At 45.3% G+C, this 18,383-nt stretch overlaps 1 protein-coding gene across 5 annotated transcripts in view; it reads right to left on the reverse strand.

Moving 5' to 3' along the window:
- Nucleotides 1-18,383, reverse strand: part of FARP2 (FERM, ARH/RhoGEF and pleckstrin domain protein 2) — a 119,082-nt gene that overhangs the window by 97,216 nt on the left and 3,483 nt on the right. For all 5 annotated transcript variants that reach the window (XM_028105351.2, XM_028105354.2, XM_028105352.2 and 2 more), the window contains exon 2: nucleotides 9,388-9,619. In XM_028105351.2, the coding sequence (XP_027961152.2) occupies nucleotides 9,388-9,591 (204 nt within the window). In that variant the 5' untranslated portion in view covers nucleotides 9,592-9,619. The remainder of the gene's footprint in view (nucleotides 1-9,387; nucleotides 9,620-18,383) is intronic.

Consider the following 18,383-nt stretch of genomic DNA (forward strand, 5'->3'; position numbering starts at 1 on the left):
CACAGAAGAGCAAGGTTAAGAGAGCAGAAAGGCCGCAGAGAACCAGGAGATGGCTGGACAAGGGGAGAGAGGCAAACACAGCGGGGAGGGCACTGTGTGGAAGGAGGGAGTGTCAAGTGGTGTAACCAGTCAGCAGAGCAATCCTGCACGATCTGGGCAGGACTAGGGTGGACGCATCTCACAACCACAGAGTCCACGCTAGGAACACACTCTAGAGAAACCCACACGTGTGCCCACAATGACACATACCACCTCAGTGTTCACCAGTGGAACGAGGATGAATTCTAGTATACTCGGAAAGCAGTGAGCCCGGGCTCCAAGGAAAAGGGTGTGTGTGTGTGTGTGTGTGTGTGTGCGCGTGTGTGCGTGTGTGCGTGTGTGCGTGCGCGCGCGCTGGGCAGTTGAGGTGTGTGTGTGTGTGCGCGCGCGCACTGGGCAGTTGAGGTGTGTGTGTGTGTGTGTGTGTGTGTGTGTGTGTGTGCGCGCGCGCGCACTGGGCAGTTGAGGAAAGGCCCACAGAGGATGACTTTGCGCCTTTCCAGCCTCTGGGAACTGCCCTCACCTGCAACCCACATGGCCCCAGCAGGAGGAGACAGGCACCATGTTATCCCACAGTTCCAGATGGGACACCTGATCCAAGCAGTTCCCAGACTTAGAAAAAGGCACTCCCACATGCCATCAAGCAGCTAAGGGTTGAGATTTAAAAACTTGGTCCTAACTTGTCCCATGTGGTGACTCTTTAGGAATAGAGGGAAGGAAACCAGCTGCAGAAAGGGGGGGATAAGCATGCTGGACCTGGGGGCCCCAAGGAAGAGCTCAGCAGGCAAGCACCACCTTCGAGTGGGCCACCTACCTGTGGGGAGTTGGGCCTAGAATGTAGGCATCTAAAATTTCGGGGAAGAGATGAAAAGAACTGAAGGGGAGCCATGGTTCAAAGGCCAAGTCAGCAAATCAGATATAGGTTTAGCTCCCTGGCCTCCTTGGAACAAACCACTGTAGAACCAAATTCTTTCAGGTGAGAAATGGGAATATCACTGGGGTAAGTACAGGACACAGGGTTTCTGGAGACAGTACGGGGACTCAGAGCTCACCTGGGAGCTCACTCCATCCCTGCATTCCCATTTCCTGCTGGGGTTGCTGAGGATAGGAGATAAAGCCGCCAGGCGCCAGAACTCAGGAGCCCCAAAAGCGGCATTCCAAGTCAAGATAACCCATGTCCATGACCCTCTGCTGAGACCCTGAAAGAGCTCCATTACATGACTGTGGTGATGGGGCTCTCACCGGTACAAAGGTCAGGAGGAAGACAGTTCCCTTTTCTTTTCCATTTACTGGTCTAGCTTCCTTGCCAGTCATGATCACGTCTAAGAGACTGTGTACGCTGACCTCATGCTGCGTGCACATTGAGGTCGGCTGCAGGAGGCAGCACTGGGAGCTCTGATGCCACGACTCAGTCACTGAGAATAAAAATGTCCACATCCCTGCCCGGTACCGCCCTGCCACATTCCTGGGCAACAGGGTCAAAGAAACAGATCAACTTTCTCAGACAAAATAACACGGCTCTACAGCTAGGACAGAGTCATATAATCGCTGTACATACTAGAAATACACAAGAGCTTTTGTATAAAGCCTGTATTATCCCCAAATTCAGATGCTGAATTACTAACTTTTCTTCTGAGATCAGACCAAAGTAAGTTCTAAGGCGGTTTATTTGCCATATTTAGGATGTTCATGTGGGAGCAATGACAAACATCTGGCTATGATACTTTCTGGAATTTTGACTATTTCTTCCTGGCCAGAAGGAAAACATTAAGTTTTTACTAGAATAGCAACTAGCATGGAACTTCATGACTGAGACTTTGTCCTCCCTCTTGTCACATATTTAACTAAAGCTTTTCCAATTCTCAAAAACAACAAAAAGCAATCCTATTCCCCAAATTTTAAGTATGATAAAGAGGGGAATGTGAGCAAACCGTTGAATGAATAATCAAGAAAACCCTCATATTCGTTAGAACTCACTCCCCACTTATCAGCAAAGGCACAGGACGTTCACTTCCACGGGTGAGGTCTCACACACCCAAACTATATCCCAGATTAATTCTTTTAATCTAAAATACTAAATATCACCGTTTCCACATTATTAGCTTCCAGATAACAGAAAAGCTAAAATTCACATTAGTTCCTAAACCTGGTGGTGAGTAACCAATGACTATGGGTGTATCTGTTCTAGAAATCTTGTCCTGAGGTCTAAGAGAGGGCCTCTCCCTCCACTGCCCCAGGAATAACGTTTACAGGTCTTCCACACAGAGCGGCGTGGAGGGAAAGCATTTCTACCCCGTGACTCTGCACACAGGACAAGACGAGCTGACACACGACTTCCAGATCGTTTCTTTTACAGTTCAGGAAAAAAAGACTTTCTAGAGCTCTGGCCAGATTTCTATTTTCAAAACCACAAAATTCATTTAATCAACTGAAAACAAGTCAAGACTTTACTAGATCAAAAAACTGGCCACTGACTGACCCACGGGTAGCTAAAACTCCCATCAATAAATGTCAAATGTCACTTAAAATGAGACACAACCGAAGCTGAGGCAGACGCCTCCCCGGACTCCACCGTGCAGGCCTCTCTCCCTTCCTCGCATCAGCAGATAAATACCCTTCCACACAGAAAGTATTCTAATTTCATTAGTCATCAACATAAAGAACCACAAAGTGTATGTCACCCAACTATCTTACAAAGTCCTGGTAAGTCTAAGTTGGTGGCAGCAAATGACTTATATGGACAAGGGGAATCAAAGATACTGGTAGCTGTTACTTACAAATGAGATAAATAACGGACTGAAAAGTACAGTGTCAATAAAAGTTCCTTGTTCTATAAATTTACATGAAGACTCTAAAGAAAGTTTTAAGCTTCTGCTCTTAGCCAGCTCCATCTCAGGTGCGCTGTGGCCAGCTCTCAGCTGCGCTTTCTCGGTGGCCCTCACTACCCTGGGATGTAGGAAGGTTTGTCCCACAGGTGTACCTGGGCTCTGTGAGGGGGTTAACTTCATAACTACTCACAACCTCCCCAAGGAGCCAGCCTGCAGGTAACTGTTTAATGGTATAATTCTTAAATTTTTGGTTCAAAACCTTCCCTTCTTTAGCCATTAAAAATACCTTAGAATTTCACCTCAAACCATAATGAGCTCCCACGTCATGCTTGCTAGGATGAGTAGAATTAGAAAGCCAGATAATACAAATGTAGGTGAGAACATGGACAGAACAGAGCCCTTACCCACCGCTGGTGGGATGTGCAGCCAGCCACTCTGGAAAACAGTCTGGCAGTTCCTCAAATAACTGAGCAGTTACCACTTTACCCAGCAATTCCACTCCTCGGAATACACTCAAGAGCAACAGACACATACATGTCCACACAAACACCGGAATGTGAATGTTTATAGCAGTATTGTTCCTAAGAGCCAAAGGTGGAGTGCCTGACAGCTGATGAATGGATAAACAAAATGTGGCCTACCCATACACCGGAGTATTATTTGGGCACAAAAAAGAAAGCAGTCCTGATGCATTCTACAACATGGATCAACCTCTAAAACATGATGCTCAGTGAAAAGAAGCCAGTCACAAAAGACCACGTATAACCCCACTCATATGAAATGTCCAGAGCAGTGCAACCTAGAGAGGCAGAAAGTACATTACTGTTTGCTAAAGGGACAGATGGGGCAGGGAAGTGACAGCTAAAGGCTGTGAGGTTTTTTCTTTTTTAGAGAGGAAGGGGGAGAGAGAGAGCACACTTTTGAGGGGGGCAGTGGGCAGAGGGAGAGGGAGAAAGAGAATCTTAAGCAGGCTCCATGCCCAGTGGGGAGCCTGACACAGGGCTTGATCTCACAACTCTGAAATCAAGAGCTGCATGCTCAGGATGCCTGGGTGACTCAGTCAGTTAAGTGTGTGACTCTTTTTTTTTTTTTTTATTTGTTTGTTTTTCATTTTTATTCTATTATTTTTAAAAGACCTATTTATTCATTTGACACAGACAGAGACAGATAGAACACAAACAGGGGGAGCCAGAGAGGAGAAGCAGGCTCCCCAGTGAGCAGGGAGCCCAACGTGGGGCTCGATCCCAGGACCCTGAGATCATGACCTGAACAGAAGGCAGATGCTTAACCGACTGAGCCACCCAGAAGCCCCCAGTTTCATTCTTTTGCATGTTGCTGTCCATCTCTGGGAGATGGGCGAAAGAAATAAAACTGGGGACTTGCAGGGGCGCCTGGGTGGCTCAGTCGGTTGAGCGACTGCCTTCGGCTCAGGTCATGATCCTGGAGTCCCGGGATCGAGTCCCGCATCGGGCTCCCTGCTCAGCGGGGAGTCTGCTTCTCCCTCTGACCCTCTCCCCTCTCGTGCTCTCTATCTCTATCTCATTCTCTCTCTCAAATAAATAAATAAAATCTTTAAAAAAAAAAAAAAACTGGGGACTTGCAGCTCAACTTTCTGAAGCAAATATAATGAGGATGGCCAAGGCCGTCTTACTTGTTGAAGACCAACACGAAACAACACACTGCACGGAAAGAGGCATGAACACCAACAGGGACGTCTTTAGGCTGAGCTGCTCTGTATTTTCACTGAAGCAAAATATAAGCATTTCAAAAATAACTACATGTCAAATTCTTCCCTGAGTTAAGAAGGTCCTTTCAATAGCAACTAGGAATTCTACACAATGCCAGTGATCTGTAAGTATCTATATGCAGAAGCCGGTGTTTTCCAAGGTTGTATCAGTGCGTTAACCCAGCAAGTTCACAGACACTACTGCCCGAGACTTAAGTAAAAAACAAACCAAGTGAGCAATCAGATGGGTGTTGGTGCCCAAACCCCTAAATAAACAAAATCACACACTTGAATCTGAGGTTGGAAAACTCTGCTATAGAGGGAAAAGTTCAAAACACTCTTGAAGAAAGGATGTTAACCCAATCTACCTTTTATTTCCTTTATTTGACACATATTTACAAAGCAAGACACTATTCCAAACACCGACGATTCTGCAGTGCATCAAATAAAGTCTCATCTCCTGGAACCTGCCTTCTAGGAGGAGAGAGACCACAGACGAGCTCTGGGACAGGGAGTGTCTTCACCTCTGTGCTGCCAAAAGAGGCCCAGACTGTGGTCTCAGTGTTCTGTATGCCTACCGCCCCGCACCTCGAGTGTGTACCATCCCACAACAGCCAACACCACCAGACCACAACCTGTGTCTTTTAGCTTAAATATAAAGGGTGGAGGGTGGCGGAGCCAGCGTCACCAGTTAGACCCCCAAGACCTGACCTTTACTGCCCATCTGCTTGTACCCACTGACCTTCATCCCAATTTTTCCTGAAGCTCTTCTTTCCAGCTGATCTCTTAACTCAGGCAAAGACCCAACAGGTAAAGTATTTGGTGATGGAGGATGAAACTGCTCCCCCCCACCCCCAGGCAATATCAACTGCTCGGACCACCCGGACCAGTGGGAGCTCAACCCCCGACTCATGGACTCACACCTGTGCGGATGGACCACGGAGCGGCCCACAGTTACCCTGACCTCACTATAATACTAAGACCTCTGCCCAAGGAGGAGCACAAGTCTTTCCTTAAGGCACATGTGTGACTTTATGCCCGCCTCTACATACAATGACAAAGCCTCCCCTGAGTATTCATCCTAACCCTAAATAAAGGAATCCATCCATTCTTGCTCGGGAGTCCTGGCTTTGGAAGTTATTTCCTGTGATCTCCTTATTGGCTGCAAATAAAGTTTTCTTTGTGCGACAGCTTACCTGGTGCAGTTTCTCTGTGTGACTCACTGAGAAGTGAACTCAGGTCTGTTCAGTTACCAGAGGTCAGGGGACAAGTGGTGGTGGATCACTGAGGGGGCCCCAGGGGCAACCAGCCTCCATCTCTGGATCTTTTAAATCTTTGGAGCCATGACTTATGGGAGACACTGGAGAGAAAGGATCAGGGCAAACCCACCTTCTTGGGCCAGCCTCTCGTGGAGGGCTATGGGGGAAGCACATCCCCCCAGAGAAGGCCAGGTGGCTTGCTTTGGGGCAGGCCCCACAAAGCATGTCACCTGGCAAAGAAGACTAGCCCACTGACACGAGATACTAGGCTGCACAGAGATAGTTATCTTTCCAGGGACTACATTCCCCATCCATTGGCAGCAGCTGTTGTGGTAGACTGTAAAAAAAATGGCCACAAATTGCTTGGCACTCCTCCATCAAAGTAGCTCTATTGCTCCCCAATCTCAGAATCGGGGCTTGCCTGCTGGTTTGCTCTGATCAGTTAAACATGGTGGGAGCTATAATGCATGAATCCCAAGCCTACAGGTACCTCACAACTTCCACTCTTGAGAACATTTCCACCACCATGCAAATAAGGCCAACTAGCTCCTTGGAGGGCGATATTCCAAATGGAAAGAGGTTCCAGCTGGGGGTACCAGACATGGAAGACATGCCACCCTAGACCACTAGCCCCTCTAGGCCAGCCCAGACCAGAAGACCCTCCCAAGCCAAAATTCAAACATGCATTCAAAATTTGTTGTTTTAAGTTACTAGGTTTTGGAGTGCTTACTTAGCAAAACCAACTGATATGATTGTAGAGGACAGGGTACTTGGAAGCTGAATACAAATAACTTACAAAAATATACTGAATTTTAACTCTTCCTAAAAGGTATGCCATTGGTGGGTAACACAATTCAAAAAGTAGCCCACCCAACTCACGGTATGTGGCAGCAATGTGATTCTTTAATTTCTGACTCTGCCAGGCTTATGAAAATATCCCATGGAAATGAATATGATGGTTAAATCTGATTAACAGAAGCAACTATAGGGGCCAAGAGCAGGCCACCCCAGAAGGGCCACTGTGGCATGAACATTATTTTGAGTTAAAGGCAATCAAAACCCAGCAGATTCAGGAAAAGCTCTTTACTGCCCCCTTAACGGCCTGCCCATACCAGGAAGAGAGCTATTAACAGACTCCTTTTCGCCTGAGACACTTCTCTACAGGATAGGCAACCCCTATTCCCAGACCTCTCCTCCCCCCTCCCTGCTAATGGTCCCTCTCCCCTTTGTGTCCCAGACCCAACCCCTCTCCTGTGCTCCTATGAGCATCCCACTGCCCGACTATGTTTGGAATTTCCTTATCTGTGCATTCCCTGTACGTATGCTATGAGATTTGACTTTCAGTCAATCTGTCTCATGTCAATTTGATTCTTAGTCCAGCTAGAAGGAGCTGGGAGGGCCAAGGAGATTCTTCCTCCCTGACACAACAATCTCAACTTTGAGAAGCTCTAAGTATGTTGAAACCTTTACAAAATGCCACTTCTGAGTTCCTGATGTATAAGTGTACTAAGTGACCCAGACACTTAGTAATATAATAGTGTGTATCTTGGAGAAGGGTTACATCTTATTTATGACTCAATAATAAATGTATGCTTTCTTCTTTCTTGTGTTAGTTGATAAAGACCATTAAGCAGGACAAAAAAAGAGGCTTTGAAGAAAAGCTTTAAATAGTTCAGTTCTTCCTGTTCTTTTCTCCTCTCCCATCCCTCCTTTCCTTTCTTTTAAAAATTTTGAAACTTTTATGAGCCTAGACCGTAGTGGGTGTGTTTATCAAAGGATCGGAACATGGTGGACACTCTTGCGAGCATTTGGCTGGAGGAGATTTGGGAGCCCAACTAACCTCCCAGATCTTTAACCCATTTCCTGCACGTGACTTACCAGAGAGTACCAAGAAGAGCTAGGAAATGCTGCCAAAGAGAGCCAACAGCCAACCACTAGCTCTCCAGGGTTCAAAGGCTGCCTGTTTTGGACTACCTTCCTGGCAGAGGCTGCCTCTGGCAACACAGGAATGACTCGGGAAGTTGGGACAAATAGGTCCTACCAGTTTTAATTACTACTGCCCTGATGAAATGGTATTCGATTTCCTCCTCAAATAAGACTTAAAAGAAGCATTCAGGGTCCTGTGAGTTCAGATACTATGAATCTATGCACTAGATACTTGCAATCAAATACTCAAGCAAGAGAGGCCAGAGAGGCTGGTGTGCCCAGGGCCCGAGGCAAGAGGACCGGAGGACAGCCCTGACTTCCAGCCCCACTCCACGACCCGCTGGGTCACTATGTCGCCCCCCACCTTACCTTTTCCCATGCAATGTATTTTGCAATTAGGCATCACCAGAGCCTAGAGGTTTCCTTTAGGCTCCTCACAGCCTGGCCCCTACCTCAATAATCTCATTTTCTGGGTAGCATCCTGACTTCTTGACAGACATCCTGAGCACAAATAAACCTCCTGGTAAAGTTTAAATTCATTCTCTTGTCCTTCCTTTTATGACATTAAGAGCAGAAAAAACTTCTAAAGCTATTACTTTAAACCAATATGAAAATATTAGAAAAGAGAGAACATATTTATGCATTACATATAAAATAAATAATTTTTAAAAATCACAATCATTCTAATGCCATTTAGAAAACCAGTGTTTTCTAAAGTATTATGTGTGTCTAAGAAGTATTTAAATACATATATACACTTACATACAGTTACACAGTTTTGTTATATTCAATGGTTTTTACCAACATTACCAGTGCAATCTACTAGGGAATTTTCAAAATAAAAATGTTATTACTGCTGATAAACAAATCCTATGCTAATACTATGCAGTACTGCCTGCACGGTGAGTGCTCGGTCCTCTCCACGGCTGTCCTGAATGCTCGGGCCTCACTACAGCCACCCAAAGAAAGGGGGCTATGATCACCCCCATGTTTCAGATGAGGAGCTAACCCACCGGGAGGCTAACTGCCCCCCTGCACCCGGGCAGAATGGGGCAGAGGCCATCTGGGTCTGGCTTGTGCTCTATAGCATTCAGCCAGCCTTTCAGAAGAAGAATGGAAAGGCCATGTTGTATCAGAATTTTATTTTAATTTCTTAAAAATATTTTTTTTAAAGATTTTCTTTTAGAGAGAGTGAGAGAGAGAGAGAGAGAGAGAGAGCGCGCACACATGCACACGCACATGCGCACAGTTGGGGAAGGAACAGAGGGAGAGAAGCAGACACCCCACTGAGCGGAGAGCCTGACCCCGGGCTTAAATCTCATGACCCTGAGATCATGACCTAAGCCGAAATCAAGAGCTGGACGCTTAACCAACTGAGCACCCAGGTGCCCCCATATCAGAATTTTAAAGGAGAGACAGGAGAATACCACTTTCCAAAATAAAAGGAGAAACCCAGATCCACTGTTCGCAAGGATCTTAGTGTTACCAAAGTCACTCTTGGTCAGCTTGATAAATAGGCAAAGTCTGATCAGCAACATGGACTGTGGTGCATAATACCTGACTTTCAGAAGGTATAAGGAAATATTCTTCCAAACATTATACTTCTTACCTCAATGTCAAATATTTCCATAGTGTTGTCCAGCAGCTTCACTCGGATGTGAAGATGCTTCTCCTGCATTCTGGCTGACGCCTGTGCCACTGTTGCCGAGAGAGTCTGCCCAGGCTCGAGGGTGCTCACCCCTGCTGGGATCTGGGTGCCCAAGCGTGTCCCTGGAGTCTGCAGGACTCTGTATGTTCCTTCTATCTCTCCCATTCTTCACCAGCTAAGAATGAAGATTCCTCTAAAACAAACAAACAAAAAAAACCCCAAAGAGTGATCAATAGTTATTTAGGGGGCACCTGGGTGGCTCAGTCATTAAGCATCTGCCTTCGGCTCAGGTCATGATCCCAGGGTCCTGGGATTCAGCCCCACATTGGTTGGGCTCCCTGCTCGGCGGGAAGCCTGCTTCTCCCTCTCCCGCTCCCCCCTGCTTGTGATCCCTCTCTCGCTGTCTCTCTCTCTGTCAAATAAATAAATAAAATCTTAAAAAAAAAAGTTACTTAGATATTAAAACAATGTAAAAAAATTATCAGGTGCACAGGAATTCTCTGCTCTATTTCTGCAACTTCTAGAGAGTCTTAAATTACATCAGAACAAAGATTACCTTCCACTCATACATAGATTGGTGGAGCATAAAATACCAGGCACCGCTCCGAAAGACAGTATTTCCTGGTGCTTCTGCGAGCCAGGCAGTGTGTCACCTCATTGAACTCACAAAACCTCATCCAACAGTGGCCTGTTCCTTTGTCTGGCTGCCTAGAGTCCCCTGGCACACCCTACCTCTACCGGCCCAGAGAGTCAGTGTGCTGACCACACACTGTTAAGTGCCTGATGGTACATTTCAGCAAAGAGGAGCAGGTCCCACACACACCAGGCAGCACACGGCTGTGGTGGGGGGTGGGGGGCGAAAGCCAAGAACAGCAGGTGAGTACAGCCAGGTTGCTCTTGGCCAGCTCTGCGCCCCCTGGTGTTTGAAGTGGGGTCTTACCAGGCTGGACAGATGCTGTCAGAGTGACGCGAGGACCACACACCTGGTATGAGGAGCACGTGCCCCAGGCCAGGCCCTTCCCCGTCCTCACAAGGTCCTTGTTCTCCTCACCACCCACTGCCCGCTGAACGCATGACAACACCGACAGCCCAGCGAGGCACTCATGCCCTTCTCCATCCTCCATGTTGTGCCACGGGAAAGGTCTCTAGTTTTAGGCTATTAAGTTGAACAGAGCTAATCATGTTATTGTTTTTAACAAAGAAAGAAGAGGCTAAGTATCAGCTAGAATCTAATAATACTGGCTTGCTTTTCTTTGTATTAATATAGTTACCTTCTATTTATGGCAAATTTCCTTCTTAAAGGGGTGCATTTGTGTTTCAAAGTCAATTTGAAGAAAAATATTTACCAGTAAAATATAGTGTAGCAAAAAACAAATGCCAGAGGTTTATTCAAGAAAGAATGGAGCTGCTACAAAAACTATTTTATTTCACTCACTTGCCTTTGGCAAGCCTTCTACTAATTTGCAGTAAATTTCATGGAGAATCAATCTCACTAATTTCCAATCCATTCCCTCATGCGCCAACCTAACTGCTGAGTCCCCTGACCCTTTCACCTTTTTCATGCTTATTTTGTTACCAAGAAGAACCATCTCAGGAACTTCTGTCTCTTGAATTAAGTTTAAAAGCTTCTCATCACCCACCGAGCAACCTCTGCCGCACACTTAAAGCCTACCCAGCAAAGACAAGGCTCCCAGCCACGTGAGCGAGAACTTCCACACACGCGTGATTTGTCAAACAAGCAGCAAAACACAAGAAAGCTAAAACCCCCGGGGACAGTGAACTGGTAATGGAGTGAGCAAAATGACAAGGCGGTTTGTATTGTTCTGCCAAATATACCTCCGGCCCCCACTCCTGCACATGATGGGCCGCCCCTCACGGATAGGCACGTCTGGTTCAGATTCGTAGTTATCTGTGATCTCCGAATTCTCTCTCCAGGTTTTATGTGCCCCGATAACAGGACCTAATTCCTACTGTGAATGTTTGCTAAGTGTTTACTGAATTCATGGCACTGGCATCGAGGAGCAGGAACTGCCTCGTTAGGCAATGCACTGAACAGACAAGAGCAGCGAAAGACAAAGACCATGGTCACCAACAGAACACACTAGAAGATCACTAATATTCAACATGGGATATGGGAGGTTATGAGAACCATAAATATGACGTTTTTCATTTCAATTTCACAAGTGAGTAGTTAATGCAAAAGTGAAGGAAGGTGAGCAAAGAAGATTCCACCTGCAAGGTGTCTCCAATGTGCAAACAGATGAGCGTGAGTCCTTGGTCTGCTCACAGTATTTAACCAAGACTGAAGCACCAAGAGCAGGTCCTTCTGAAGGAACCATGGGATGTTTTACCCTGGGCACCAAAGAGACTCTTCCTCTTTAAGTAAAGCTACAATTCTGAAAATATATATACAACCAAAACATTTTGAGTAGTCACTTCTCTTATTTATTCTATTGTATATTCTCATTTAGGTTTTTTTCTTAATAATTTTAGATGGAAAAAATTTCTTCAGGTTCTTTCCCTTCTCATTGTAAGAAAGTCCTAAGCACATCTAAAACAAAATGGGCAAAACTCACCCACAGCACCCAGAGGGGCACATTTGGGTGAGCATGCTGTACGAAGAGCATGCAAGGGGAGATTCATACTAGAAAAGTCAGGACAGTGGTCCCCTCTAGGGGGGACAGGTTCCGTCTCTGGGATGGGGTACCAGGAAGGGCCCTCTGGCGTGGCTGGCATGGTTGTATCGCTTGATTGGAACCGTGTTCACTTTATTATAATCCATCAAGCCATATATTTGATTTGTGCGGTTTCCCAAGATGTGTTTGATACTAAACATATTTAAAATAGCATACTTTTAATTTTTTTCTCTAAGAAAAAGAAAAATATTAGACAAATGAAAACCACTTCTTGGTCCACGAGAGACCTGTGCAGGTCCACACGCCTTCTCAGCAGCAAACGGACTTCCTGGTGATTTTCATCTGGTCCAGGGACCTCAATGTGGCTCGAGCTGAGACTCAGGGCCACAAGACACTCTCACTCTGGAGGCTCATTGAGGAAATGATCCCAAGGTACCCTACTGCTGATGTTCCAAAGAAAAGCCATTTGCTGTTGCATAATGGTAATGTGGCATCAAGAACACATTTAATAATTACTTGCCTTTAAGTTTAAGAAATCTAGGAAAGTAAGGAACTTAACAGAAAACTGGCATGGAATCCCAATGCCTGAGTGTTAAGCCTACTCTCAAAGTCTATCAGTCTGCTTTACAAAAAGCAGCACAACCGGACTCTTGGGGAGAAACACAAGGCCACTCCCTCAAAGCAGTCATTTGCTGCAGCCTGGCTGGTCAAGGGACAAGATGAAAAATGTATGCACTGAATGAAACTGTTTTACGTAAATTATGACCTGACAGAAATTACTTTGTTTTGCCTCATGTGCTTATAAATAAATATTAAAAGGGCAAGAGTATGCAAGACAGATTAGAAACACAGGAGGTGTTCTGCAGTCCTGGGAGCCCTCCACGGTAGATGTGAGCCCCTGCTCACTTTTTCTGCTGCCAGAAAACCTCTCTAGAAATCCAGAGGGAAGCAGTGGTGTAAAGAACCAGGGCCATACAAGGGACTACAGTTTATTTTCCCATGTTCCTTCCATGTGAATGAAATGCCTTGCAGTCTTCATTCCTAAAAATATTTCTGTAGCTTGACACAATTTCCACTACTGACATTCAGTGCTACCTACTATAAACTCAGCTCCTAAACTCATTTAGTAAAAAATTTAAAAACTACCTTGTCACGTGTTTCCATCTTGAAGTTGGAAGATTCAGCTCAAAAGTCTGTGAGGGCTTTGGGTGATGACATGTCGATGCAGGTTCTAACAAAGGTGCTTCTGTGTGTTGGGGGGGTGGGGTGTTGACAGTGGGACAGGCTGTGCATAAGAGGGACAGAGGCATGTGGAGATCCCTGCACCTGCAACTCAACTTTGCTGTGACCTCAATACTGCTCTAAAAAATAAAGGCTATTAAAAAAAAAAAAAAAAGTCTGCCACGGAACACATAACTCAGAAGTGACAGAGCCAGCCTGGACTTGGCCACGAAGCCTCCTCCCTGTCTACTGGAAAATCTGGCTTCCCAGACAAAAGCACAGTCCACGGTCCACAGTAAAGCGAGTGGGTTCAAAATTCTGTTGTGCAAAAAAACCTCCCACCTTCCTTGAAATATTTTCAGCTGCCTCTTTCAGAAGGATCATCAAACATATGTCTATACTTTCCAACTAAGAAAGCAGAACATGACGCTTATTTTCACTGCATTTTTCTAAGTACCTACAAAGCACGGCAGTGTCGGCAATGAGTGTTCAGAGTTCTCAGCTGGCTCCTGGGCCCTGGGCCCCTTACCTCTTCACCACAGCACAGCAAAGACAGGTGCTTTTATTCCCTAACAAGCATGACTGGTGGTTTTTGAAACAAGCAACTAAATACTTAATGTAAGGAATCAGAGAAAAATATGTCAGAACTAGTGCTGTAAGGTAGTGCCTCAAAGAGCTGAGAAGAAACGGCTAGCCAGATGGAGGGCAGGCAGGCCATCTACACCCATGTGCTGCACAAACACACCTCTCCCCCAGAATGCAGCTCCACTGTCCCCTGGAAGGCGACATGGTCGGAGCACCACAGAAATGGCGTTTGGCGCTGGAAACCTGGGGAGAAGTGTGCTGCAGAACTCATTCGCACACGCTGCCCCAGCAGGTGCTCTGGGATGCTGCATTACCTGTGGGAAGCCTAAGGACCAATGAGGACTTGAATCCCTGGCATCGCTGTCCCTCAAACGTGAGGAAGGGCAGCCCACAGTGGCAGCAAGGTGTCCACCGAGCTGGGATAAAAAGGCAGGTCCTGTGGGAAACAAGGAAGCGCACAGCAGCAGCCTGGGGGTAGAAGTTGGAAGGCAGCACACCTGGATCTAACTTCAGCTTTCACTTCCCCACTCTTGGCTCAGATTTTATTCTGGAAAACGACAGGTGAAGACTGTGGTCAATCACATCCTCTTCACTCTAAGAATCTGTGAGTCTGAGAAAGCTCATTGTGAAAGTGAAATGAAAGGAAATGTGCTCTTGATTCCAACTAATTTATTGTATTTAGTAGCCAAAAATTAAGTACCTCATAAAATCCTGTTATCCCATCTTTCCTACCTAACCATACGAAATAGAGGCCCCATGTATGTAAGGAACATCTCTTTCAAACAAATTCAACACAATATAAACAGATTATTGGTGTAGAGACATGACGTTGGATATAACCAATATTTGCAAACCTTACAATTTACTTCCTAGGTTTTTAAAGGAATTGCCTTAACAATAAACAGATGTCAATAATTCAGACCACCAGGTATTCTGACTTGGTGTTAAACAAAATTCTACTGGCTGAAAAATAAAGTGGTTTTTGTTTTTGTTTTTTTATGTAGGTTTCCCGACACGCAGCTTTGAGCCCAATGTGGGGCTTGAACTCACAACCCTGAGATCAAGACCTGAGCTGAGGTCAAGAGTCGGACACTCAACCAACCACCCAGGGGCCCCTGAAAAATAAAGGTTTTTTTTTTTTCCCCCCAAAAGATTTTACCCATTTATTTGAGAGAGAGAGTAAGAACATGAGCTGGGTGAGAGGCAGAGGGAGAAGCAGACTCCCCGCTGAGCAGGGAGCCTGATGCGGGGCTTGATTCCGGGACTCCGGCATCATGACCTGAGCCGAGGCAGACGCCCAACCGACCGAGCCACCCAGGTGTCCCACTCTCTATGCTTCCTTAGTATGAAGTGAATGAAAGAGATGGAGTAGAAACATATCCATTTGCTTATCTTCAAACAACAATGGAAGGATAAACCAAAGCCTACTGACAGTGGCTGCCATGGGACGGAAGGCACTGGGGATTCAGCCCTGGAGACCCCTTCTTCCAGTGTGCAGGGTATCCTTGGGTTGACCTGGGAACCTCACGGATGTTTTACATGATTAGAAAGCAACGTGAAATCAATGTCTTAGAAAAGAAAGCCCAAAATCTCAAACCAAATGAAACAAATTATCTTCACTGTACATTAAGACAGTAGCTAAACTACAACGGGAATTAATTCAAGTAACTTTTAAACTCAGTAACCTCACTACCCATCACTAGTGAAATACATCCTCAGGGTTAAAAAGACTATGAGTAAAAACAACAATGTGGCAAATTCTACAATAAAAACGATCTCATTTCTTCAATAAATGACACTAAAAAAAAAAAGAAAAAGAAAAGCGGGGGCGGGGAGGGTGATAGAAACTGGTAAAAGATGTTGTCTGCCAAATGCTCCCCGTGGACCTTATTTGAATCCTGAATCAAGTATTTGTGGAACAATCAGGGAAATCTGAGCAGTTCCTGGATATTAGGTAATTGAATAAGTACTGCTTATTTCCTACATGTTTTAATGGTATTGTGTGTATAAGAAGGGGGAAAAGTCCCTCTTAGAGACACATACTAAAGTATTTATGGACAAAGTGGAATAATGCCAAGGATTTACTTTAAAATAATCCACTGAGGTGGGAATCAGTGAAGGGGATAATAGCCACCCCCCCAAAAAAAACCCCACAATTGCCCTTATGTTGATTATTGGAGCTGGTTTTGATACATGCACTTTTGTGAATGTTTGGAATTTTCCCCGAGTAAAAAGAAAAAAAGAAAGAAAAAACAAGAGATCTAGCAACAATTTTCAGCGTACGTAAGGAAAGAAAAAACAAGAGATCTAGCAACAATTTTCAGCGTACGTAAGGATCCAGAAAGCCCTCGGCATAGTTCACAGGTGAGAGGAGTGTGTGTGTATACTGTGAAATGCTGGCCCAGCCCCCTTATTTTCCATGAGACAGCCCAGTCCAAGAATGGAGCGGCTTGCTGAAGGCCACAAATCCAACCCGTGGACACAGGACTAGCACCCAGTGTCCAGATTCTTTAAGATTAAAAACCAAAAACAATCTGACTTTAAAAATTGCACATCTATGCACCAAAAGGGGAGGAAAGCAGCAGCCTCCTCCCACTCTCTCCTATAGCTCAAAGCAGAAGGCTTCCCCTGCGGCATTCTCTGCACCTGGGGCCCCTCTCCGGCTTTCAGACACCCTCAGACCAGGCTAGGGAATCCTGGAGGGAAAACAGGGAACTCCTCACTGGTGCAGTGGTACTTCAAATTCTGGCCTTTGTGCCCACTCCTCCCGTCACTATTTACTTGTCAGAGTCCTCAAATACCGGCTCCATGCAGCTGTCCAGCCTTTAGAGCCATGGTCAGTGGGGATGACAGCATGGAGTGTGCTTATTCCATCTTCCAGGAACCAGAACTTGACACCCATGCATTTTAACACATGTTTATGGTGGTTATCTTTGGGGGAGGGAAGAAGGTTGATTTTCTTTCTTTTCCCAATGTTCTGTATTTTTCAAATTGCCTCCAGTGATGAGTATACATTACTTTTGAAATCAGAAGCACACCTGGGATCTAACTTCAGCTTTCACGTCCCCACTCTTGGCCCAGATACTGCGTAAGTACTCCCTACTTCAGAAGTCTTACCTGGTAGGGGCTACCTATGGTATGTCACTGCTCCCCTTCTAAGAGGAAGCTGCAATAACTACTGTCTTTCCTCTAGGAGCTATGCTGGTTCTTTTTTCCAAAACAGTTAGTAAAATAAAAACATTTTTAAGCATTCTCTGGAATTGATTTGTTTAGGTATTGAGACTTGTTCCTCCAACATTCACCTTATTAACTACTACCAAAGCACCTGGGACTTTAATTAGGAAGTAGACAAGAGTTAATAAAGCCTAGTAAAATTTAAACAATTTGTAAAATTCCATGGTGTGGCTTCTTCCTCCCCACACTCCCACTAAGCGCCGGGAGATGCACTGAGCACCTTCACCTCCTGTGCCTCTACTATGTTATCTGGCATCAAGCAAAGGGCCAGAACTGCCCCCGCAAAAGCCTCATGACTCTAAAGCTGTTCTGCTTCCAGCTTTTGGGCCCCCCACACGCACTGGCCCCTTCCACGGTCCTAGGAAAGGCCCTAAGCAAAGTGTGCCTCTGGTTGTAGCCTTTTGCAGAATTTACAGAATACATTCTAATTGCAATCAACTAAGGCTCTGCCTCTTTCCACTACAACATCATTCCCTTTATGTCAGGCAGCTTAGGAGGGGCCGTTGGCATTTTGGGGATGCAGCTAAGGGCACAAAGAGTTGGAGACACGTTTAGTTTGGGTTTGGTGGGATGCACTTATGTTTGCCATTACTTCTTGTGTACACTTATCCCCAGCCATCTCAGAGCAGGTAGGGCTTCTAGGAACACTGCTGTCACCCACTATGCCCGCCCACCAGAGGCATGTGAAACAAAGGTGCAGGACCGGGGTTCTGTGGCAACCTGTACAGACCCAACGGTGCCCAGTAGTGGAAGTGTGTGGGCTATGGGAAAGAAACAAAGTTTGAAATATGGGGAGCCAGATGCTCATCTGTGGGAAAATTATCATCAGAAATGTTAAAACTGTAAGCAGAGAGATTAGTACCCAGTAGACAACACTGCAGTTGTCAGAAAAATAACTGTTAATGCAGTAGTATAATATAAATGTACCACCATTTTTCTTTTACTTTTTTGAATGGAATCGTACAAAATAGAATTTATCAGAACTCCTGCTTTTGTGAGACACAAACCTGTAGGTGTACTAGAAACAGCAAACATATATTATCTACAGGTGTAATCATGTTTTATGCATCCTAACTATCAAAAATTTTTGGTCAGCTATGCTAGAGGGATCACTGAACTCTTTCTACTCTCTATCACATGAAGAGGTGACCTAAAAGTACATAGTATGCTACTTTTATGCTATTTAGTGATGTTTTTATTATGTCAGCTTTTTTAAATGTATAACTTTTTCCTCATTCTAAATATTCACTTTCCAATTACTATAACATTGTATTTTTTTTT

Source organism: Eumetopias jubatus, unplaced genomic scaffold, assembly GCF_037043125.1.
Source record: "Eumetopias jubatus isolate StellerSeaLion01/CBP00866 unplaced genomic scaffold, mEumJub1_p1.0 scaffold_3, whole genome shotgun sequence".
Taxonomy (NCBI): Eukaryota; Metazoa; Chordata; class Mammalia; order Carnivora; family Otariidae; genus Eumetopias; species Eumetopias jubatus.